The sequence below is a fragment of the Pelophylax lessonae genome, assembly GCF_965119305.1.
Source record: "Pelophylax lessonae genome assembly, chromosome: 3".
NCBI lineage: Eukaryota > Metazoa > Chordata > Amphibia > Anura > Ranidae > Pelophylax > Pelophylax lessonae.
In genome coordinates, this window is record NC_138770.1 from 660,362,134 (window position 1) to 660,388,041 (window position 25,908).

At 43.7% G+C, this 25,908-nt stretch overlaps 2 protein-coding genes across 2 annotated transcripts in view; both read left to right on the forward strand.

Moving 5' to 3' along the window:
• MCM8 (minichromosome maintenance 8 homologous recombination repair factor) overlaps positions 1–10,293 on the forward strand; it is a 92,637-nt gene extending 82,344 nt beyond the window's left edge. Inside the window, exons 17-18 of the mRNA XM_082251237.1 lie at positions 1,782–1,971; positions 9,999–10,293. Coding sequence (XP_082107363.1) covers positions 1,782–1,971; positions 9,999–10,091 — 283 coding nt within the window. The 3' untranslated portion in view covers positions 10,092–10,293. The remainder of the gene's footprint in view (positions 1–1,781; positions 1,972–9,998) is intronic.
• A 7,292-nt stretch (positions 10,294–17,585) lies between these two features.
• The window catches only part of CRLS1 (cardiolipin synthase 1), a 32,938-nt gene continuing 24,615 nt past the window's right edge, over positions 17,586–25,908 (forward strand). Inside the window, exons 1-2 of the mRNA XM_082251245.1 lie at positions 17,586–17,964; positions 24,813–24,950. Coding sequence (XP_082107371.1) covers positions 17,671–17,964; positions 24,813–24,950 — 432 coding nt within the window. The 5' untranslated portion in view covers positions 17,586–17,670. The remainder of the gene's footprint in view (positions 17,965–24,812; positions 24,951–25,908) is intronic.

The window sequence follows — 25,908 nt, forward strand, 5'->3', positions numbered from 1 at the left end:
CTCGGGGTGCAACCTCTGCTTTTTAAATATTTTGCAAAAAAAAAAATGGGTAATATATTGCATTTTGTGTGCCCTAAAATTAACTTTCATGGATTTTTTACTGAAATGTTGCGATCCCTAGACCTTTAGGCTACGTTCACATGTGGGCGTAGCGGATCACGGGCAGAATCACCGCGATTCTGTCTGCGATCCGGAATCATTGCAAATCGCGAGACGCCTGTGCAATGCCCGTGATTTGCAATGGCACCCCAAACGCTGTGCGATGTTGCAGCGATTTCCGCCTGCCGAATCGCGGTAACATCGCGCAAACAGAATTGCGGGACACATGACGCCCCAAAGAAGCTCTTGTACCTTTTTTGGGCGTCATGCGTCCCGCGATTCTGTTCGCGCTATGTTGCCGCGATTCGGCAGGCGGAAATCGCTGCAACATCGCACAGCGTTTGGGGTGCCATTGCAAATCACAGGCATTGCACAGGCGTCCCGCGATTTGCAATGATTCCGGATCGCGGGCAGAATCGCGGTGATTCTGCCCGTGATCCGCTACACCCACATGTGAACGTAGCCTTATGTTCATATCTTGTAAATAAAAAAAACTTGGAACCAACACTATTTTATTCTCTAGAGTGTATTTTTTCAGAAATTATGTTTTGGGGGTTTTATGTAATCTTCAGGCCTAAAAAAAATTTATAAATGTGTGCAAAAGACAAAAAAAAATGTCTCTGACAGTGAAATTGTTAAAGTGTAACTCCACTTTCATGAATAAAAAAAAATAGCGTATAAAATTGTTACACAAGTCATATTGTAATTTAATGTTATTAAAAAGTAGCTTCCATTTTCAATCTGCAGCCACTGTAATATTCTGAAAAATGCAATATGGCAACCTGGAGGCGGTCTGTACACAGATGGTATACAGAACGCCCCCCAGAAATGTAATTTCCTGCTTTTGCGACTGTCACTGGTTTTCCCAGAAATCTGCACCAAGATACAATTTAGATTTTGGGCATCCCCTGCAACAAAAATGTCATTTTTGGTGAGATACTCTTAAAGGTAAGTCCTGTCTAAAGGGATGCAGACCCTGCCACGTTCCTCATTAGAACCCTGCAGGTGCAGCAGCTGATTGATAATTAAATTATCCCTCCCATACAGATTCACTGTGCACATGAACACAGACAAACAAACCGATCTTTCTTCAGAACAACAAAAAGTAGGAATCTGCAACAACGTTTATTAAAATCCTTGCAATGTACAGAGATCACCCAGAGGGAAATGTTTTTTTTTTTTTTTTTTTTAAACAAACTTTAACGTGCACATATGCGTTGGTGGGCGGCCAGTATTTCTGTGCTGAGTATGCACTCACTGTGTGCTCCCAGGACTGAGACTAAGCTGCCAGACAACTCTCAGTCACCATTAAAGACCAGTAGCCAGCAATTTCTCCAAATCAAGTGACCACTGTGACAGCCAATAACATGACTGTCAACCCTTCCGCCTCCCCCAGGCGTGCAGACCCTATTAAAGGAACGCCCGGTATTGGCCAGAAAACAGTTAGACTGATTTTATTCCAGAAAATGTGAAAGTGAGCCTAAAGTGCTACCTGCTGGCTAAATATGAGAATACAAGATATTCATGTGCAAGATTTCATATTTACCTGCCCAATAAAAAAATAAATAAAAAAAAAATGTTTAATAAAGAAACAAACCTATATAAAAATACTATATATTTTTAACTGCATGATTATTTCCAGTGAGTCAGGCTAATACCGTATTTCTTTCCATTTTTTCTAGCCTTCTTGGGACGTACTCAGACGAGTTTGGAAAACTTGATTTCGATAGATCTCAGCACGGCTCAGGAATGAGTAATCGATCTCAAGCAAAGAAATTTGTTTCTGCTCTTAACAGAATTGCAGAGCAGACTTACAATAACCTGTTTGATTATCAACAGCTTCGGCAGATTGCCAAAGAATTGCAGATCCAGGTAAGGCAATAGATTTGGAAGGAGAAAGCGGTGATGAGTAGCAAAGGTTTTTTTTTCATATGCTGCAAGCCAAAATTTCTTAATTTTTTTTTTTTTTTTTTTAACCACCATTAACCGGGAGATCTGAGCGACCAGCTGGGATGGCCACCGGCTGGCCGGAGTCCCAAATAAAAAGCCGGAATCTGCTTTGATCGGGTCTTCAATGTAAAAACCCGGAGGTGTCATCACTTCCGGTTTACTCGGCAGCCAACAGTGCCAATTTAACCACTTAAACCCCGGAGGATTTGGCTGCTCAAAGACTAGGGCCTATTTTGCGATTCGGCACTGCGTGAATTTAACGGACAATTGCGCGGTCGTGCGACGCTGTACCCAAATGAAATTGACGTCCTTTTTTTCCCACAAACAGAGCTTTCTTTTGGTGGTATTTGATCACCTGTGCGATTTTTACTTTTTTTGCGCTATAAACAAAAAAAGAGCGACAATTTTGAAAAAATAACTATTTTTCACATTTTTTTTATATGAAATTCCCCCCAAAAAAAATCTAAAAATCTAATTTTTTTAACATTTTAGGCCAATTTGTTTTCTCCTACATATTTTTGGTGAAAAAAAAATCACAATAAGCGTATTTTGATTGTTTTTTGCAAAAGTTATTACGTTTACTAACTACGGGAAAGATTTATGTAATTTTTATTGTTTTTTTTTTTTTTAACTAGTAATGGCGCCGATCTGCGATTTTTTTTTTTTTTTTTTTTGTGGGACTGCGGCGGACAGATTGGACCCTTGACTGACATTTTTGACACTATTGGGGGTACCAGTGACATTACTACAGTAATCAGTGCTATACATGTGCACTGTTACTGTGCAAATGACACTGGCAGGGAAGGGGTTAACTTTATTAGAGATCCAGGGGTTAAATGTATCCCTAGGGGCGTGATTCTAACTGTCAAGGGGCGTGGCTTTTGATGTAACCACAGAGACAAACGATCCTACATAGCAGGATTGTATGATCTCTGCAGTTACATCAGGGAGAATGACAGGCGGCTTTGTCATCAGCTGCCTGCCTTTTTCCCTCTCCAGCAGGAAATCGCGAGTGACCGGCGGACATCGGAGCCACCGGTCACTTGCGCGGTGATGGCAGTGAACGAGCGGGGGCAGGAGCACGCGCTCGCCTCCTATTGGCTCGTGGGTGAGTGACGTACCTATACGTCACTTTGCTCAGGAGGGGCTGACCGCTGCAGTATATGTACTTGCGGCGGTTGGCAAGTGGTTAAAAAAAATCCAGAGTATTCAAAACTTTGGTCTTGGCTTTTTAAATATTTTGAAGTGCAGTGTAAAAATAAAATGAATAAAAAAAAAAAAAAAAAAAACGTCCTTGTGTGCTCATGCGCTAAAGAAAGCGCAAACGTAAGTCATGTCTTCAAATGTAAACAGTATTCAAATAACACATGTGAGGTATCGCCACGATCCTTCGAGTGAGAGCAATACATTTTAATAAATGCTGCAAAATATCCTTACATAGTTACATAGTTAGTGAGGTTGAAAAAAGACATCAGTCCTTCCAGTTCAACCTATGATGTGTGTGTGTGTTTGCTGTTAACCGTACATTGTATACCCCTGTATGTTGTGGTCTTTAAGGTGCCCATCTAATAGTTTTTTGAAACTATCAATGCTCCCAGCTGATACAACTGCTTGTGGAAGAGAATTCCACATCCTTACCGCTCTTACAGTGAAGAACCCCTTACGCATTTTAAGGTTAAACCGCCTTTCCTCTAGTTTTAGTGAGTGGCCACGTGTCTTATTGTATTCCCTTACTCTGAATAGTTTGTTCCGTATGCTAGGGTCGCCAGTACAGTATTTGTACATTGATATCATATCCCCCCTCAATCGTCTCTTCTCTACAGTGCTTGTAGTCTTTCCTCATAGCTGATGTCCTCCATTCCCCTAATTATTTTTGTTGCCCTTCTCTGGACTCTTTCCAATTCCAGCACATCCTTCCTGAGGACCGGTGCCCAGAACTGGACAGCATACTCCAGATGTGGCCGGACCAGAGTCTTGTAGAGTGGAAGAATAATCTCTTTATTTCTGGAGGGAATCCCCTTTTTTATACATCCCAGTATTCTGTTGGCTTTGCTTGCAGCGGCTTGGCATTGCATGCCACTCCCAAGCCTGTTGTCTACCAGTACCCCCAAGTCCTTTTCCTTCTTAGATTCACCCAGAGGTTTCCCCCCCCCTAGTGAGTAGCTTGCTTTCTGGTTTCTGACGCCCAAGTGCATTACTTTACATTTCTCAACATTAAACCTCATCTGCCATGTAGTTGCCCATCCCGTTATTTTGTTCAGGTCCGCTTGTAAGGTTTCCACATTCTACATAGAAGATATCGGCATGCTTAGTTTAGTATCATCCGCAAATACTGAGATTGTACTAGATATCCCCTCCTCTAGATCATTTATGAATAAATTAAACAGGATTGGTCCCAGGACAGAACCTTTGGGGACCCCACTTTCCACACCCACCCAATCCGAGTACTCCCCATTAATCACCACCCTCTGTACTCTCCCCTGGAGCCAGTTCTCTATCCAGGTACTCACCTTATGGTCCATACCGTCCTTCCTATCCAAGTTTTGGCTGGTACCAGAAAAACCCAAGGTAAGAGATTGGATAAGAATAAATATAAAAATAGTTAGGCGCTAATATATGGAAGTCAGTTCATAAAACTGCAATATATATTCAGAAAGTCTATACAATTCCTTGTGAGGGAGGATACAGGGCTGCCCTTCAGAAGGGGGGAGTAGAAGCTGCAAAACATATAAGAGACAAGCAAACAAAAAAGTGCCTCTGAGTGTGGACCGTATACATAGAGATTTATTAAAGTAAATGCAGACTCACATTTAGGTTCGTGAGGAGATACATATGGGATGTTGTGCCCAATAAGATGTCCGTAGGAGTAGGGGCACTGCTGCCCATGTAGAAGGGATATAGCGTCTCTCCCCGGGTCCCGCTGAATCCGGTTGGAAATGGAGTGCGATGAGAAACCCCCAGCTGGAAACGAGGGTTGAGCCGCACGGTGGAAAGCAGTGTTGATCCTCTGACGTCACAAATCCGCAACGCGTTTTCGGAGCATGCGAACTGGATGGCAGAAAACAATGCGCGCTTCTTTTGATGATCAGAGGGAAAAATCTCCCTATTCATAGGCACTGTGGACACCACCTAGTAGTCAGGTAATAGTTTTGCCGAAAGGAAACCATAAAATATGCAGCAGTGATACACAATGGATGACTACTTATAAACATATTGACTTATAAAACACCACCTAGTGGTGAAATTATAATATTGCCAGGAAGAATGATTATGGATACAATAAATAACAATAGTACACTTGAGTAACAATTATTAATTCAATAAATAAAAGAATATTATATATTCAATAAAAACCAGATAATAAATCACCCTAAAATACGTTCCAGTGTATATGTATATCCTACAACAACGGATAAGAATAAAAATAACTAATAATAAAGATAAATAATACTATCTAAAAATGAATGGGAATAGATATAAATATACAAATCGAAATAAAAATAAATATAAAGAGAATAATATAAGAGTAGAGATAGAAGATAAGGCATGTAAATAACATTTATAACCTGGAAGAGCTATATCAAAAGAGAAGAAGATAAATTAGATACATTTCAGAAAATATGGAAAGATTGGTTAAAGTTTAAAGGTAAAAAGAAATATGCCGAAATGGGAGGTGTGTGAAAAAAAGGAAGCAGAAAAGGGAATGTGAAGAATATAGGTGGGACAAGAACAAAGATTGGACAAAGGATGCAAGAGAAGAGGAGGGGGATGGGGTGGGAGGTATTTATTATACTTGTGTTTGTTAGGAATATAAGAATGAGGGTCTTCTTTTTTTTAATTATTGTCATGTATCTTTCTTGTGGATTCTGTTTTAATTCAGAATTAAAGTTTGTAACAAGTATAATGTAAAAATAATAACATTTATATAATAAAAAAAGTAAACAGGTAACCATTCAATTTTTTTAAAGTGTCCCCTATGGAGATTTTTAAGTACTGTAGTTTGTTGCCATTCCATGAGTGTGCGCAATTTTAAACCGTAATGTGTTGGGTATCTATTTACTCGGTGTAACATCATCTTTCACAATATAAAAAAAAATTGGGCTAACTTTACTATTTCGTTTTTTTCTTTTAATTTAGTGAAGTGTATTTTTTCCCAAAAAAATTGTGTTTGAAAGACCACTGCGCAAATACCGTGTGACATAAAATATTGCAACGACTGCTTTTTTATTCTCCAGAGTCTGCTAAAAAAAAAAAAAAATGTTTCTAAGTAATTTTTTAGCAAAAAATACAGATTTTTAACGAAGTAACACATGTCAGAAATAGGTCTGGTCTTTAAGTGGCTACTAAAGCTTGTATCTCTTTATGTAGGTCAGTGTATCTAAACGCTAGGGTTGCACTGATACCGGTATCCGTGCCGATACTAAGTATTTGCTTGAGTACTCTTACTTGTGCAAATGCTCTGATACCTGAAACCAATACCATTGCAGTGCAATTTGAGCTCATAATAAATGAATGGGCTCAAATCGCACTGCAAACAGTTGCATGTGACTTGAATAGAAATGCAGTGCGATTCCGGTCCGAATCGCATGCGGTTTCACGCACTGCTCCTTTGTGATCCCAGGCTTTAGTCACTATGACAAGCCTGGGTTCACACAGGAGTGGTGTGGGAAATTGCACGCAATTCGGACAGGAATCGCACCACATTCCTGTTCAAATCGCATCATTTTGTATGGGCTCAAATTACACCATAATGGTATCGGTGAGTGTTCAAATCGCATCATTTTGTATGGGCTCAAATTACACCATAATGGTATCAGTGATCAAAAGTATTACTTCTCGTACTTGCCATAAAAAAAAAAAAAAAAAAACAGATCGGTGCAACCCTACTAAACACCCATTTGTGTGGGTCATCTTATCTCAAGTGCCCCTTGAGCATCGCATATTTATTACAATATTTACACCTATTATTATATTTAAGTTAGCGTTGCACTGATACCAGTATCGTTGCCGATACTTGGCATTTGCACAAGTAATTGTGCAAATGCAACGATCCTAACACCGATACCTTCAGGTCTGCAGACTTTAAGACTGGGTTCACATATGTGTGGGGGGGGTTTCAGTGCGATTTGAAAAACAGTCCGGTGAGATTAGATTCAGCGGTGCAGGTGCAATTTTTTTAAGTGTATGACATTGGAAATCGCATCTGAACCGAACTGAATATACATGACTTTAAAAATCGCACTGCAGCCAGCCCGCACATATGTATCAGTATCAGAGTACTTGAGAAAAAGTATTGGTACTCGGCCTTAAAAACTGCTATCGGTGCATCCCTAATTAAAGTGATATTACACCCTCAGTTTTTAAGTACATTCAGCAGCTGATTTAATCATTTACTGAGTGTGCAGCTTCATTATCTTTTTATCCTTGTCTGTAATTCAGTTTAAGTTGATGCCATCATCACTGCCCCAGATTGTTTGTGTCTTTTTACATGCAGCATCCTATAGACCAGGGATCCTCAAACTACGGCCCTCCAGCTGTGGCAGAACTACACATGCCATGAGGCAGGCATTGTAAAACTGACATTCTCAGACATGACTAGGCATGATGGGAATTGTAGTTCCTGAACAACTGGAGGGCCATTGTTTAAAGACCCCTGCTATAGAGCCACCATTGCAAATAAGGATTAGAGTTGTGTCTCCCTTCACTGTGTGCATCAATATAAATGCAAACCCCTGTAGCCCAGGATGGCAAGGCACTCACCTTCCTTCTCCAAGCTAGCGGGCAGGCTAGAGACTGCACTGTCCACTGTTAAAATGGTTGTTGACCCCGCTTGGTAATTTTTTACCTACAGGTAAGGCTTACCTGTAGGTAAAATGAATATCTCCGAAACGTGCTCCGTTTAGGAGATATTCACCCTGCATGCAGCCAGTGACATCACTGGCACATGTGCTCTGAAGGTCTAGCATACCTTGCTGGAACTTCAGAGCTTTGTGCCAAAACGAGGGCTCCTGCGCACATGCGCGGGAGTGACGTCATCACAGCTCCGGCCAATCACAGTGGCAGAGCTCCTGAACCTGGAAGAAAGACGGCAAACATGTTAGCAGTGACTTTACAGCGCTAAAGGGATTCCTTCCAAGGTGAGTGTTTCTAAGACTCCATTCACACTAGCGCGACTTGTCAGGCGACTTGGTCGCCTGACAAGTCGCGGTCGGTCGCCCGCCATTGAATAGTACAGGACCCGTTCTAATAGGAGCGACACAAGTCGCTCCGACTTAGAAAAAGGGTCCTGTACTACTTTGAAGTCCGTGCAAATCGCCCCAGCCAGTCGTGTCGCCCCTGTCTGAACGGGGTCTTAATGTGCTAGTACGTGATAACGGAGTTGACCCCTTCCCTGCCAGTGTCATTAGTACAGTAACAGTGCATATTTTTAGCACTGATTACTGTAGTAATGTCACTGGTCCCCCCAAAAGTGTTAGTTAGGGGCCCGATCTGTCCGCCGCAATGTCGCAGCCCTGCAAAAAATTGCAGATCACCGCCATTACTAGTAAAAAAAATAAATAAAAATGACATAAATCTTTCCCCTAGTTTGTAGGAGCTATAACTTTTGTGCAAACTAGTAAAAAATACGCTTTTTGGGATTTTTTTTTTTTTTCTACCAAAAATGTGTAGCAGAATACAAATTAGCCTAAAATGATGAAAAACAATTAAGATTTTTACATTTTTTGTATTGGGAATGTTTTATATAGCAGAATGTCAAAAATATTTAATTTTTTTTTTCCAGAATTGTCGCTCTTCTATTTTTGTTTATAGCGCCAAAAAAAAAAAAAAAACGCACAGGTGATCAAATGCCACCAAAAGAAAGCTCTATTTATGGGGAAAAAAGGACATCAATTTTATTTGGGCACAGCGTCGCACGACCACGTAATTGTCCGTTAAAATAACGCAGTGCCGAATCGCAAAATATGGCCTGGTCATTAAGGGGGGTAAAACCTTCTGGTCCAGAAGTGGATAAAGGACACAAAAAAAACAATATCCCTTTTCTCTAAAAAAAAAAAAAAAATATCCACTACTATCGCGTCTACTAACTACGGGAAAGATTTACGTCTTTTTTTTTTTTTTTACTAGTAATGGCGGCAATCTGCAATTTTTAGTGGGACTGCAACATTGCGGCGGACAGATCGGACCCCTAACTGACATTTTTTCCACTTTTGGGGGGATCAGTGACATTACTACAGTAATCAGTGCTAAAAATATGCACTGTTACTGTAATAATGACACTGGCAGGGAAGAGGTTAACATTATGGGTGATCAAGGGGTTAAATGTGAGCCTAGGGGAATGATTCTAACTGTGGGGTGGGGGGACGTGGCTTCTGAGATGACCATAGAGACATGGGATCCTATATAGAAGGATCACAGGGGCTTTGTGATCTTTCCAGGGAGAAGAACGGTTGGCTGTGTTTACAACAGCTGACCGTCCTCTCTCAGCAGGGAACGATTGCGGGTGTTAGGTGGCAATCGGAGCCACCTGCCCGCTGCATCGGCTTCCCTGCTGACGAGCGGGGGCGGGAGCATGCCGCCGGGCGGCGCCCGCTCGCCCCATAGCCTCCCGAGGACGAGCGTCGTACAATTACAGTACATATGCGGCGGGCGGTCGTAAACTGGTTTATACTGTTGTGTTGGGTTCATTCCGTTTATGAATAAATCTGCTTTAATTTTGCACCGTACTTTTTGAATCACACTGTATTACTGTTATTTTGCATATTTTAGTTTTTTATGAGAAGTCCGATGCTTCTGCTATGAGACCAAACAAACCTCATGTATCCATCACACCCATGCAGGAGGGTTCTGTGTTTTGGGTCGGAGGGAGGAGAATATGTTTCCGGATCAGGTGTCTCGGGGATAAGAGAGACTTCCGTTGTAAAATAACAGTTCTCCTCTTCTCATTACAGGTCGCTGACTTTGAAGGTTTTGTGAGCTCACTAAATGATCAAGGCTACCTGCTAAAAAAAGGACCCAAAGTTTATCAACTCCAGACAATGTAATGTTTCATTTTGATTCAAGGGATTAACAGGACAAACAAGACGACAGATATTTAATCTCTTGGTCATGAATGTAAAATCAAATCTATACGTTGAATGAATCGGACTGGTTCTTCACTTATAACTGTTCTGTAGTCCTGAGCATATTTAACATTTTAAGCTATTGTACTACATTTGTAATGCTGGTTTTGTGTCCTCTTATTGTATGCACTGTATATATTTTAAAATCTATATAAAAACTGCAAATATATTGTTAAAACCTAACTTAATATTGTTTTTTATTATCCAGCCTGGTTTTGCAGTATCTTTGGGGTAATCCTTCAAAGCTTTAACCCTTTCGCTGCCAGGGCCATTTTTGCCGGGTTTTTTGCACACATGCTTAACCACTTATAGCGTAACTCCACTTTCCTGGGGGAATAAAAAAAATAAAAAAATAGCAAGTAAAATAAATAAATAAATATATATATATATATATATATATATATATATATATATATATATATATATATATATATATGTATATATATATATATATATATATATGTATATATATATATGTATGTATGTATATATATATATATATATATATATATATAGATAGATAGATAGATAGAAAAAGGGTACCCCCAATGGTTTGGGACTTTACGTGCCACTGAAACACTGAAAAAAAGATACAGCTGTGTATAAATAAATTACGATTTTATTACATAAGAAATCAAAAACATTGTTACACAAACATGTATATATCTAGCACACAACTAGATATATGTGAAATTTTAAAACCTGCATGCAAGGACAGACCTGTATCCATACAGAAGACTCCTAGGCACCATTGGTGGAAAGAACCGGACAGGACTCTACGCGTTTCAGGTATGGAAACCCTTCTTCAGGGGTCAACCAGAGTTCTATGCACAATGTGTACCTATACAAGTATAAATTACATTAGACATTCTGTAAGTGGAAAAAGTATTCAAAGTAAAATATATATTATACAAGTTATGCAGGATGTCATAATCTTCAAATGTATGTTTTTTGCACACATGCTTAACCACTTAAAGCGTAACTCCACTTTCGTGGGGGAATAAAAATAGCAAGTAAAAAAAAAAAAAAATATATATATATATATATATATAATATATATATGATATATATATATGTGTGTGTATATATATATATAGCATATATAATTGTGACACAAATCATATTGTAATTGAATGTTATTAAAATGACCTTTCCTTTTCAATCTGCAGCTGTTGTAGTTTTCTGAAAATGCATTATGGCCGCCTGGAGGTGTTCTGTACACAGAATGTATACTGACCACACCCCCAGAAACATCATTTCCTGCTTGTGTGATTGGCTCACCAATTTTCCCAGAAGTCTGTCTAAGATACAAGTCAGATTTCTGGCATCCTCTGCAACAAAAATGTCATTTTAGGTGAAATACTCCAAATAGGAACACATCTAAAGGGATGCAGGCCCAGCAGATTTCCTCATTAGAGCCCTGCAGCTGCCATAGCTGACAGATAATGATGAAACCACTCCCATTAGACCCACTCAGCACAGAGGAACAAACAATGATTTCTTCAGAATAACAAAAGGTAGGAATCTGCAACAAAGTTTGTTATAATCCCTGCAATGTACAGAGATCACCCAGAGGGGAATGTTTTTTTTCTCAACAAAAGTTGAGTTACACTTTAAAGAGAACTGGACTGCATCTGGGCACCACAAATCAAAAACGCTATTTGATTCATTTTTAGTATTTAAAACAAACTTCCCCATCCATCTATGTCTCCATGCTTTACTTTGCTGGACTAACTGAATGAACACAGAGACCTGTGTTCCTAAATAGTAGGAACACAGGATCCCTGTGTTTATCTGTGACAGAACGGCAGTCTGCCTTGTTTACTCAGGCAGACCGCTGTTCTGTCTCTATAGGGAGTGATCGTGGGTGGCCGATGAACGCGACCCGCTGATTGACCAGTTGTAGGATTTCCCAGCGAGAGTACATCACTCCTTGCCATCCATACATTGGATTTCCTATTTCATCAGTCCAAAGCTCATATCTCCCTGACCTCTGGTAAGAATCCAATTTTACCACCGGGGTGTCACTATCGCACTATCCTGTCACTTCAAGGTTTGAATGTCACTATTGGAGTGTTTTGTGGTAAGAGGCCACCCTGGCACAGAGAACATCTGACTTTGTGAAGCACAATTGTCTGCATTTATTGTCACGTCACCTTGACACGGACTCACTCAATATATTGATTTTGAAGTTTAAGCAGACCCACATTATTTGAGAGACTTTTATGTTTGTTGTTTTTTATTACATATATTATATTGATTTATAATCTGTCATTGTCACTATTTGTTTGAAGCGCACTATACCCTAGATAGCACATGTCAACAAGGCCTGGGGGCCGAATCTGGCCGGCCAGGCCATTTCATATGGCATACTTTGAAGATAATCTAAAAACTTCTCCTGCGCTCAAAAGGTGGGTCGCAGAAGGGTCAGAGAGAGATTCTGTATCCAGGCTGGTACGGATGAATGCCGCCTTGCTGCCCTCACAAGACTGGGGAAGTCTATACAGCTAAAAACAAGAACCAGAGGGCGCATCGGCCTTGTGCATTATCCTTAAAACAGTTTAATATATAAAAGTATAAAAAGGGGGTACTCCCAAACATGTTTTAAGGATAATGCACAAGGCCGGTGCACCCTCGGTTTGGTTCTTGTTTTTTTGGTTCTCATTTTATATGGCATCCCCCCTCATCTCTGCCCCCACCTTGTCTCAGCAGTTGGCAAAAGAGAGAACAGAACTCCTACAGATCCTGCACCTCTGTGCTGCTGAAGCACCCCTCTCTGCCTTCCTTGGTCTCAGCATTTAGCAGTCTCAGGCAGCTGACTCTAGCCCTTCTCTGCTTCTCCTCCAGACCCTGCACTTTCTGCTTCCCAGCTACACCCCCCCCCCCAGCATCTTTCTGGAAGCAGAACAAGGTAAGGGGGGTGCACTGTGTTGAAAAGGATGGCCGGAGCTCTGGCTGGACATCTAGTCTAAAGCCTCGTACACACGCAACGATTATCGGCCGACCGATCGGCCGACTTTTGTCCAGTGTTGTTGTGTTGGTTGAAATGTGCTCTAGACTGCACACGAATTTTCTCAGCCAACAAAAATCTACTTCAGAAGTGATGTCATGTGCTGGTTTACTTTCCGTGTGTTTTTTCATCTCTGAGCATGCCCAGTCTTGCTCATCAGATTTTTGTCTGCCAAAATCTGTACTGACTGACGGAAAATCGGCCGTTGTGGTGACGGCCAACAAAAATTTTATAGTCTGCACACCAGATTTTGTTCGGCCGAAAAGTCGGAGTCGGTTGTCGGAAGCATCATACTAACAAGCCGAAAATCGGCCGATCGGATGTTGGCCGAAAATTCACGGCCAACTATCGATGCGTGTGTACGGGGCATTACAGATACAACCAGCCCTTTGAGAGCAACAAAAATGCTGATGTGGCCCACGATGAAATTGAGTTTGACACCCCTGCCCTAGAGCCTAAAATAGTGGCAGTGCCAATTTTTTATGTCACACAATATTATCGCAAACGTCTAGGAAATGCAAAATTTCAGTAAAAAATATACTACACCTAAAAGTTAATTTTAGGGCACACCAACATAATGACCTTTAGTTTTGGTAAAATCTAAAAGCTGAGGTTGCAATGAGTAAATAGATACCCAACATGTCAAGCCTTAAATTTGAAATAATGCCAAACTTCAGTACCCTCTCGTTTCCATAGGCGACACTTTAAAAGCCCTCCTATAGGTCATCAGTTAAGTGTTACGGAGGAGGTCTGGTGCTAGAAATTGTGCTCTCACTCCGGAGCACGGCGATGTGTAACATGTATCACAATCGCCTGAATGCTTGCATGTGACAAGCAGGGAGTCTGCTTGTCAGACTTACCCACAATCCTGGTGGCTGTAGCCACTGGCAATGTGTATAACCCCCCCCCCAGGTCTCAGGTCTATACAACATATGGACCTGGCAGCGAAAGGGTTAAAGTGGAACTATAGGCAAAACTTTTTTTTCCCTCTTTCCTTAATTGACGGACACAGCTCATCTTCTTGACCATTGGGTTATACTGCAACCTACAGGAGTAGGACACTAGGCAGGAAAAAGCTTGACTACGCCTATGGGGCAGTCCCAGGGGATATACTCCCACTCTCAGCTATAGGCACTTTTTTCTGCCTAGTCAGGAGAAAGGACCTAGTTCCTTGCTGGGATCTCTGGTCCTGACCATTTTTTTTTTCCTTTTTAAATGGAACTTTTTCCTATCTTTGTTAATTTTGTTCCTGTGAGAATCTACAATCAACTGCCAGACTGGGCGACTAACTGGATAATCTAGATCCAGAGGGTCCCCCAAGTCTGGCCAGCGAGCGCAGGCAGACCTCAGCTCTGCGCTAGGTCGGCCGCGATATAGCCCCACTGGACGGGGGCTGGCCTGCAAGTTAAACGTCTCATGAGGGCGCATACCACCTTCTAGACTGTGTCTCAGCAGTGGTCCTTCGGCGTATTATCTGGCTGAAATGCTGGTCTGCGGACCAGACTTCTAAGAAGGCCTTATCTGATCTCCCATTTGTGGGGGATCGCCTGTTTGGAGCTTCTTTGGATGACATCGTTAAGGGCCTCATAGCAGAGAAGAGTACTCTCCTTCCTCAGGCTTCCAAGGGCAAGGAGACCCGTCATAAACGGGGGCCATTCTTCTCGGCTCATAGAGGCCTTTTCGTCCCTCAGAATCTCAAGACAAGGGATCTAAGCCCTTCAGGGCCTCTACCAGAGGTTCCAAGAAGAACTGGTCTGGCAAGCCACGAGCGGGCTCTTCCAGACCTGCGGACAAGGCATGGATGCTTCCTCTGCATGGATGGGCGCCCTCACTCGTATCTGGGGGGGGGGGGTGTCTCGCTGGTTTCCGATCCGTGGACCTCCCTGGTACTGGACAAGTGGGTCCACAAAGTAATTTGGTCCAGCTACAAGATCGAGTTTCAGTCTTATCCTCCGGAAAGGTTCTTACCTTCCAACCTGCGCTTGTCCTTAGATCACTTCCGGGCCGTGCAAGACTTGTTACTTCAAGGGATGATTGTCGCAGTTCCGACTTTGTAACGTTTTTAGGGGTTTTACTCAAAGCTGTTTACAGTTCCCAGGAAGGAAGGCAAGGTACGTCCAATTCTGGACCTCAAGGTGCTAAACTGTGCGGGTACAGAAGTTCCGAATGTTGTCCATTCACACAGTAGTGGCATCCCTACATCGGGGAGATTTTCTCGCTTCTATTGACATCAAGGATGCCTACCTTCACATTCCAATATGCGCCGGTCACCGGCGCTTCCTCTGCTTTGCCATGGGCGAGGAGCATGATCAGTTTGTGGCGTTACCATTTTGTCTTGCCTCTGCTCCCTGGGCCTTCACGAAACTGTGGGCCCCGGTACTAGCATCGTTGCATCAGCAGTGGGGGGGTGTCGCGGTATTGGCGTACCTGGACAATTTTCTGCGAGTGGAGTCTCCGACTGCTCTAATAGACAACTTGGAGATTACTCTGTGAACTCTGAGGGAGTTTGGTTGGATTCTGAACCTTCAGAAGTCCACTCTGGTTCTGTCTACATGCCTGGACTATCTGGGTCTGACTCTGGACTTGGCCTCAGCCAGAGTGTTGCTTCCTCTGGACTTACTCCAGAACTTCCAGGAGGCAATTCAACTTCTGTTTTCCAGTAGACGGTCATCCCTCCGGGCTTGAATGCGGTTGCTGGGCCTGATAAGGTCTACTTTCAAGGCGGTTCCTTTTGCGCAGTTCCACATGAGATCTCTGCAAAAAGAGATCCTTTATTAAATGGGACAAGAATCCTCAGTCTCTAGACAATCTGATCCTGTTGAGCTGGGGTACAAAAGGGTCCCTAATCTGGTGGCTTAGTTTAATGGCACTTCGCCAGGGAAAATCCTTTCTTCCCCTGTACTGTATGGTTGTCACCATGGATGCCAGCCTGTCCGGATGGGGAGGTGTCCTCGGTACAGATTGTGTGCAGGGGATCTGGACTCTTCCAAAGGTTGTCAATCCTTTCCATTTGAATGAAGACATTTGTCCCATACACAGGTGCAGATTATCTGCAGACTTTTGTCTGCAGACTTACCTTTTCTATGTAGTGCAAGGGCCTGCCGGATTGCATACAAATTGAAAGTGTTTAGGTTTGACCTCATATTATATGGTTTTGGTAAGTCTGCAGACAATCTGCACGTGTGTATGGGGCAATTGTGTTACCTTCCCTAAATCCCATTGTTCCAGTAATGGAGGGTTATAACCCCTGTTAGGTTTTTCTGCCATATATGTCCCGTTGCAAAACAGGAAGTGAGTGGGAAAACTCTGCAAATTAAGGGAATCCCTTGGGGTCACCAGAATTCATGTCCCCATTGGAGAAATTCCCCTCTATTACTTTTCTGAGAGCAACCCAAAATTTGTAATTTACTTTTACTATCAGTGATAATAGTAAACTGGACCAATAGGAAGAGTGAATCTCCTCAAAGGGGGCACAGAGAGCAATAAAAAAAACGGGTAGAGTTTTACTCCATTCTATACAAAACTAAAAAGAATAAAAAAAAAAAAAAAGTAGTTTTGCCCTTAGTTATACTTTAAAGTGGTGCTCCTGTCCCCCCCTCCCCAGATATAAGGGGTGCTCCTGTCCCCCCTCCCCCAGATATAAGGGGCATCCTGCCCCCCCATGTATCAGGGTCCTTCTGTCCTCTTACCCCCTCTTGCTCCTTCATCTTACCCCCCTCCTCCAGGTATAAGGGGTGCTTCTTCATCCCCCCCTCCAGATATAAGTGGTGCTCCTTTCCTCTTACTCTCATCTTCCCCCGATGTAAGGGGTGCTCCTGTCCTCTTACTCCCCTCACACAGATTTAAGGGGTGCTCCTGCCCCACAATGAAATAAGGGGTATCCTGTCTTCCCAAATATAGGGATGCTCTTGTATTCTTACCCCCCCCCCCCTCCAGATACAAGGGGTACTCCTCATGTCCTCTTACCCCCATCCCACAGATACAAGGGGTGCTCCTGTCCTCCCACCCCACAGATACAAGGGGTGCTCCTTCATCTCAACCCCTCTTCAGATTTAAGGGATGTTCTAGTCCTCTTATGCCCCCCTCTTCCCCACATATAAGGGGTGCTCCTTTCCTCTTACCTACCCCTTAGATTTAAGGGGTGCTCCTGCCGCCCCCCAGATATAAGGGGTATCCTGTCTTCCCAAATATAGGGGTGCTCTTGTATTCTTTCCCCCCACCCAGATGTAAGGGGTGCTCCTTCATCTTACCCCCACCCCACAGATACAAGGGGGTGCTCCTGTCCTCCCAAATATAGGGGTTCTCCTGAATTCTTACCCAACCACCCAGATACAAGGGGTCCTCTTATGACCCCTCTTCCCCAGATATAAGGTGTGCTCCTGTCCCCTCCCCCTCTCCGGGCTCTAAGGAGTTAATGCCGTATTCCGCGCTGAGTGTCGCAAACTCCGGCATGGGGAGCGGAGAGGCCGGGCCGTAGAGGAGAAGGTCGTTATGTCGGCTCTGGCCGCCCTCCTCCTGGGCCGCTCCCCGCTCTCCCTCCTCGGCTGTCCCGGCCGTACCATCCTCCGGGGGGTCCGAGCCACCCATATCCTCCTACCGGGCCCGGCCTGTACACCGATCACCGCCCGGATCCTGGGACACCTACCGACACCCTCCGCCCGGATCCCGGGACACCTACCGACACCCTCCGCCCGGATATTATACCGGAGACACCGAACCGACACCCCCCCGGGGAAGAGACCATCGGAGACACGGGGAGACCCCCTCCCCCACCACACTGACCTGGTACTATACTGCCCCTCCCCCATCGTACAGACCTGCTACTGACACCCCCTCCCATAGACCCCTCTATCTCCCCCCCCCCCACCGCTGACTGCGCCCCGGTCTATGTGCCCCCCCCCCACCGCTGACTACGCCCCCGGTCTATGTGCCCCCCCCCACCGCTGACTGCGCCCGGTCTATGTGTCCCCCCCCCCCCCCCACCGCTGACTGCACCCGGTCTATGTGTCCCCCCCCCCCCCCCACCGCTGACTGCGCCCGGTCTATGTGTCCCCCCCCCCCCCCACCGCTGACTGCTCCCCCGGTCTATGTGCCCCCCCCCCACCGCTGACTGCTCCCCCGGTCTATGTGCCCCCCCACCGCTGACTGCGCCCGGTCTATGTGCCCCCCCCCCCCCACCGCTGACTGCGCCCCAGTCTATGTGCCCCCCCCCCACCGCTGACTGCACCCTGGTATATGTGCCCCCCCCCACTGCTGACTGCGCCCCGGTCTATGTGTGTGTGTCCCCCCCCCCCACCGCTGACTGCACCCTGGTATATGTGTGTGTCCCCCCCCCCCCCCACGCTGACTGCACCCTGGTATATGTGTGTCCCCCCCCCCACCGCTGACTGCACCCCGTTGTGTTCCCCACCGCTGACTGCGCCCGGTAGATAGCACTTGTTACTAATGTTGCTGTTGAATGGATGTGATTTTGGTGTACAGAATACACCGAGGGGTGTAAATTGGGGAAAACAAACGTTCTCCGGCCTCTTCTCTGCTGAGCAAATGTGACTTTTTACTACTCTGCCTCATAATAGATCAATATGACCACTAGATGGCGCTGAGGAACATCAGAGACACATCAATACTGTATATGGGTGTAACAAGAAATACAATGTAATCTTTCTAGAGAACACTAGAGGGAATCGGCAAAGAAATATAACCACCTATGTGTTACATTGTATCTCTTGTTACAAATATATACAATGTTGTGTTTCCCATGTTCCTTAATGGGGGAACTATACTCACTTCGGCTCCAGCAATGCGGTATCCCTGAACTCCCTGCCTGGCTGCTGACATCTAAGGACGGCCAGCTTCTGTTTCTTGTTTGCCAGCTGCTTTCATTGGCCGGGCAGGGATGACGTCCCCTCCCCACATGGGTGTGCGTTCACTCAGATTTACCAATGCCGAATTTGTACTGCGATGTGCGCCGTTCACTGTATAGGGGGAGACAGGCAGAAACGTAACTGTTTGTTTTTTTTTTTTTTTTTTTTTTTTTACTTTTTTCAATATACGGTTATTTATTGATTTTATTTAATTACCAAAAATATGTAAAGTTCAACTTTAACTTCCTGTAGTGGCCGTAGTGCAGGGTTATATATAAGTACATCACATAAGTGACGTTTATTTGGAAGAGAACATAGATAGGCGAGAAAATACGTGCTGAGGGTTTGATAGTCTTCTTCCTCTTTGATCAATTATTAATAATAATAATAATAATAATATTATTAGAGATCAAAAGGGAGGAATGGGTGGCGCTGCCTTGGAAAGAACTCTGGGTGTGTCTAGGCAAAATCCTAGTGCATGAAAGCCTTAAGTATGTGATAAGTACAGTGCCTTGCAAAAAATATTCACCCCCCTTGGCATTTTTCGTGTTTTGTTGCTTCACAGCCTGGAATTAACATGGATTGTTTGAGGATTTGCATCATTTAATTTACAGATCATGCCCACAACTTTGAAGATGTGTTACTTTTTATTTTTTTGTTTTATTAGGCATACAACAAATAGGACAAAATAAAAGAAAAAGTCAATGTTCATAACTCTCTCACTTTCGGAAAATTCATGAACTTTTCAATATATTTATTGGACATTGTTTCACATTAATTCACATTTTTTTATTAAATTTATTTAATCACTTAGCACGACTTTATATTTTTTTTGGGGTGTTGTCACACTTGAAGTTGCTGCTTACTGTATCATTTATTTCAGGGCTCGACAAACCCGGGCGCCAGGTCGCATTTGCGACTAGAATTAGCGACCTGGCGCCTGGGCTTCCCTGCAGGAGGTGTCCTGTCCCTTTTGCGCCCCCACCTTCTCCTCGAGTGCACGGACTTCTGCGCCGTCCAAAAATTGAGGCCCCGGCTTTTCAGCCTTCTTCTGTGAGATGAGAGGCTAGGGGAACTGGCGCCCTCTTGTGGTGGCCGGGAGTAATGCATGTTCTCAATGCCTTTCCATCTCCTTCCAAAGAGGAAATGAGAGGGAAGTTTTTTAAGGCTTCATCTCTCTGTCCAGTTACCTTTGCTTAAATGTAAGTGGACAGGGAGTGTGGTTATTATTATTAATTTATTTTTTAAATGTAAAAAAAATAATAATTTTTTTTTTCCAATTATTATTATTTAAAAAAAAATTATATATATATATATATATATATATATATATATATAAAATCTTCTTTTTTTTTTTTTTCCTCCTCGCCGTGCCACAGCCGAAGGCCCCTTTCACACGGGCTGTCTGATCAGGTCCGCCTGTCAGTTTTTCAGGCAGACCTAATCGGACCCTTCATTCTCCTCTATGGAGCAGTAATCTGCCGCCATCTGATCCTGTCCGCCAAAAACAGACGGATGGTGGTTCTATTTTCTATCCATCCCGTGGATCGGATCAGATGGCATCGGATGGAAAGAGACAGACAGTCTGTTTCCATCCAATTGCGCTATAGAAGAGAGTGGGGCTCTAGTCGTATTTATGTGTAAATTTAGTATCCGTTTTATTAAATAAAGCTTGGTTGTTAGTTTAAAAAAAAAAAAAAAACCTGGCTCCTAACTTTTTTAGCTGGCTCCTAGATTTCAGGCAAATTTGTCAAGCCCTGATTTATTTACTTTGGATTAGCATTAGCGCACTTATATCTATTTCTACACAACTGTAGGGGGGTGCATAACTATTCACCCCCCTAAAGTCAATACTTTGTAGAGCCACCTTTTCGGCAATCACAGCTCCAAGTCGCTTTGGATAAGTCTCTATGAGCTTGCCACATCTTACCACTGGGATTTTTGCCCATTCCTCCTTGCAAAACTGCTCCAACTCCTTCAAGTTGCATGGTTTGTGCTTGTGAACAGCAATCTTTAAAGCCTCGTACACACGCAACAAATTTCCGCCGAACGGTCATCCGTCTTTTGTCCAGAGTGGTGTCTGTTGGTTGGAATGTGCCCAGACTGCACACGAATTTTCCCGTACGACAGAATTCTACTTCAGAAGTGATGTCATGTGTTGGATTGCTTTCTTTGTGTTCTTTCATCTCTGAGCATGCCTAGTCTTGCTCAAAAGATTTTTCCCCATCGAAATCTGTACTGAGACGAAAATCGGACGTGTTTTGACGGTCGACAAAAATTATATAGCCTGCACACCAGGATTTGTTCGGCCGAAAAGTCGGAGTCGGTTGTCGGAAGCACCATACTTACAAGCCGAAAATCGGCAGATCGGTCGTCGGACGAAAATTTCCGGCCGAATTTCCACTCGTGTGTACGGGCCTTAAGTCTGACCACAGATTTTCTATTGGATTGAGGTCTGGGCTTTGACTAGGCCATTCCAACACTTTTACATGTTTCCCCTTAAACCACTCAAGTGTTGCTTTAGCAGTGTGTTTCGGGTCATTGTCCTGCTGGAAGGTGAACCTTTGTCCTAGCCTGAAATCCTGCTCAGAGTGGTACAGGTTTTGCTAAAGAATATCCCTGTATTTAGCACCATCCATCTTTCCCCCAACTCTGACCAGTTTCCCAGTCCCAGCTGCTGAAAAACATCCCCACAGCATGATGCTGCCGCCTTGTTTCACTGGGGATGGTGTTCTTTCGATGATGTGATGTGATGTGTTGGGTTTGCGCCAGACATAGTGTTCCCCCTTCCTCCATACATTTTGGGAGTCTCCCACATGCCTTTTCACAAACTCAAATTGTGCCGTTTTGTTTTTTGCTGAAAGTAATGGCTTTCTTCTGGCCACTCTGCCATAAAGCCCAACTCTATGGAGTGTACGGCTTATTGTCCTCCTATGTACAGATACTCCAGTCTCTGCTGTGGAACTCTGCAGCTCCTCCAGGGTTATCTTAGGTCTCTGTGCTGCCTCTCTGATTAATGCATTCCTTGCCCGGTCTGTGAGTTTTGGTGGGTGGCCGTCTCTTGGCAGGTTTGCTGTTCCATGTTCTTTCCATTTGGTTATGATAGATTTGATGGTGCTCCTGGGGATCATCAAAGATTTGGATATTTTTTTTTTTTTTTTTTTTATACCCTAACCCTGACTTGTACTTCTCAACAACATTGTCCCTTTAGAGCCGGTTCACACTACTCCGACTTGTCAGGCGAATTGATCGCAATGGAACCGTTCTAATCTTAGAAAAAGGTTCCTGCACTACTTTTGGGCGAAGTCGGAGCGACTTGCATTGACTTCTATTATGAGAAGTCGTTTGCAAGCCGCGATGAAGTCGTGCTGCACGGGCGACTTCAAGGTCACCCAAAGTCGGGTGATGACTTTGAGTCGGAGTAGTGTGAACTGGCTCTTACTTGTTTGGAGAGTTCCTTGGTCTTCATGGCAGTGTTTGGTTAGTGGTGCCTCCTGCTTAGGTGTTGCAGCCTCTCAAAAAAGGTGTGTACATGTAATGGCAAATCATGTGACACTTAGATTGCACACAGGGGGACATAATTTCACCAATTGTGTGACTTCTAAAGGTAATTGGTTGCACCAGAGCTTTTTATGGGCCTCATAACAAAGGGGGTGAATATATACGCACGTGCCAATTTTCTTTTTCTAAAAAAAAATTGTTATGTATAAATCTTTCTCATTTCACTTCACCAATTTAGACTAGTGTGCTCTGATCCATCACATAAAATTCAGATTAACAAAACATTTAACTTAAAGTGGAGTTCCCGGCCTATTTTGCAACTTTAGTGATTCCCGGAGTGCTCGCTATGCTGATCAACAATTGGGCATTTTCAATTTTTTTCGGGGGTCCCTTACCTTATTTTCAGGGCATTTTCTATTGTACTTCTTCCTTCTCCCCCCTCTGTGGCCACGACCACCGACATCACTTCCGCCTTTGCATTGCATCCTGGGAGCTGTTTGTCATCACTCCCAGGATGCTGGAATCAGGAAGAACTCCCAGAACACTCCCTGGAATCAGGAAGAAAAGGGCACAGCAGATTACACTAAGGCTTCAGATGCCCACGTCTAAAATGGCCGTGCCCAGACAGCGTTTTTAAAAGTAAGATTTTGACAAAAATCCAATACTGTACACCTTGTAAGTATGAGAATAGCGGTTCTGTAAAGGGCGATGGATTAGTATTATAGGGGTATTTTTAGTTAAAAAAGATATTTGAGGCTGGAACTCCGCTTTAAGGCTGTAATGTAACAAAATAGGTAAAATGTCAAGGGGAGTGAATACTTTTGCGAGGCACTGTATGTGATAAACAAATGTAAAGTGCTGGTATACCAAACTGTTTCCGTATCAAAAATTCCTGTATGTGTCTATAGTGTATAAATCAATAAATACGAGTGGTTGCAAGTGATCAGTATATAATTGCATAAATCTAAATAAAAACATACCATAATATGAAGTGCTCTGTGTGTGGGGGGAAAAAATACAAGGCGTGTACAAGCAACCGAAAATCCATATAATGTGACTAGTTCAAAAAGTTGGTGCAAATATAAGCTATGTTATTAAAACCGTGGACAATTGAAGATCCGTAATGTGTTGATCTACAAGTCAATACAATAATTCATAAATCCATAAAAAGTTCAGAAACCAGTTCAAGTAAATTGCAATCTCTGGTGATCAACCGTGCAGGTGGGTTCAATCGTGTGCTCTCCCTCTCTCTTAGATCCGCACTCACCAGAATATGGAACCCCTGCAGGGGGCACAGACATTGATAAAATAGCAGTGTATATATTCTTTCACCTCTATGTACCAAGTCATGGGGGGGGGGGGGGGCAGAAGGTAGGAACCTCTCACAGGGTCACAGACACCACCTACACAACAATCTCACAATATGTTCGATCCCAGGGAATTTCATCACAGGTTTGAAGGGGTATAAAGAGACATCTCATAGCCTGAATCCGTAAAACGTGTTTATTCAAAAGCAGTGCAAAATGGTACTTACAAACAAATGGATTGAAATTGCTGGTATAAAAAGTAATAGCGCTAGTTCCGGAACACGAGGTGTTCCACGGACCGGAAGTGTAAAGGCGAAAGTGATGCGATGACGCTCTACATGTTTCGTCAGAATGACGTCATCAGGAACAGCCTTAAAAGTGCATGAAAGCCTTACGCAGTAGTGATGTCGTCATGCCTTCGGCTAAGCAGATGGGCGCAGGACGCGAACCAGGAAGCGGGACAGCTGAACATGTTGGCCGTGTCACCGTTGAGCAGGCCGCACTGCGGGGCTTTGTTCTAAGGTAAGTATTTCATAATGGGCTAGTATGCGATGCATACTAGCTCATTATGCCTTTTGTCTTACAGGGTTTTTATTTTCATTTTTTTTTTTTTTCCTTTTTTGGGGGGGGGGGGGGGGGTTTACAACCTCTTTAAGGCTTTCATACACTAGGATTTTGCCTAGACACACCCAGAGTTCTTTCCAAGGCAAAGCCACCCATTCCTCCCTTTTTGATCTCTAAATTTTCATACCCCTTATTGGGATATGTGAGGAAAGCCGCAGCCTGTCACTTAGATCCTAGCGCGGAAACGACCCCCACTTTTATATTATTATTATTATTTCTGTGGCAGGTCATTGTGTAGTGTGGAAAGGTTTATATAATTGATGGTGACGATACTGAACCAACCAAGGACACCTCTGCACTCCTCCGCTTTACTCATGTGTTTAATTTTATCTTGCAGTATGAGAACCCGTGGACCATCCCCAATCTGCTGTCTATGACCCGGATCGGCCTGTCCCCTGTGCTGGGCTATCTGATTATCGGACAGGATTTTAACACTGCGCTCGCAGTATTCGGTCTCGCAGGACTGACTGATCTGGTGAGTTTACTTATTTTTTTTCCCCCAAACATCCTAAATAGGAGTAATGTGTTTTTCAAAATGGACGGGGGGGGGGGGGGGGGCATTAACCAGCTCCAGACCACCTCCATTACCTTTACTGCTACAGTGTGGCCTCTCTGCTATGGATCATATATATATATTTGTGATCTAGCATTTCCAGGTAGGGGGCGCCCCCGCCACCCCAGCTGTGCGCTCAGTCACAAAATAGCAACTAAAATGGTGTTCTCTTCGTTCCTACCAGGACCAGGGCTGTCTTTAGTATTGACTGGACCCTGGGCAAATATTTTCTTTGGCCCTACCAAATGCACTTATCAACTATTTGTGGGCAGTGGGGGCGCAAGGGGAAGCTGCTTTGGGCCCCACAACAATGGCTGGGCCCGGGGCAGCTGCCCCTTTTGCCCTGTGCTGAAGGCAGCCCTGACCAGGACTTCCTGCTCTAGCTCCCTCGTCACCTCCAGGACTTTTCCAGAGCCTCTCTCATCCTTTGGAATTCCCTACCCAAATCTGTTCAACTATCTCTCCTACTTTTCAGAGAAGCCTATCCTGCCTTCACCCAGCTACTGTACTTTAGTTTTCTTCATCAGCCAATCCCCCCACAGTTACAGTACCCCAAAAAAGTGAGTACACCCCTCACATTTCTGTAAATATTTTATTCTATCTTTTCATGTGACAACACTGAAGAAATTACACTTTGCTACAATGTAAAGTAGTGAGTGTACAGCTTGTATAACAGTGTAAATTTGCTGTCCCCTCAAAATAACTCAACACACAGCCATTAATGTCTAAAGCGCTGGCAACAAAAGTGAGTACACCCCCTAAGGGAAAATGTCCAAATTGGGCCCAATGTGCATGGGCGTCTGCAGAACTTTTTTCGGGAGGGGGGCATCATTTTAAGGTCACCCTTGCTCTGCCCCTTAACAATATCATGAAGGGGAGG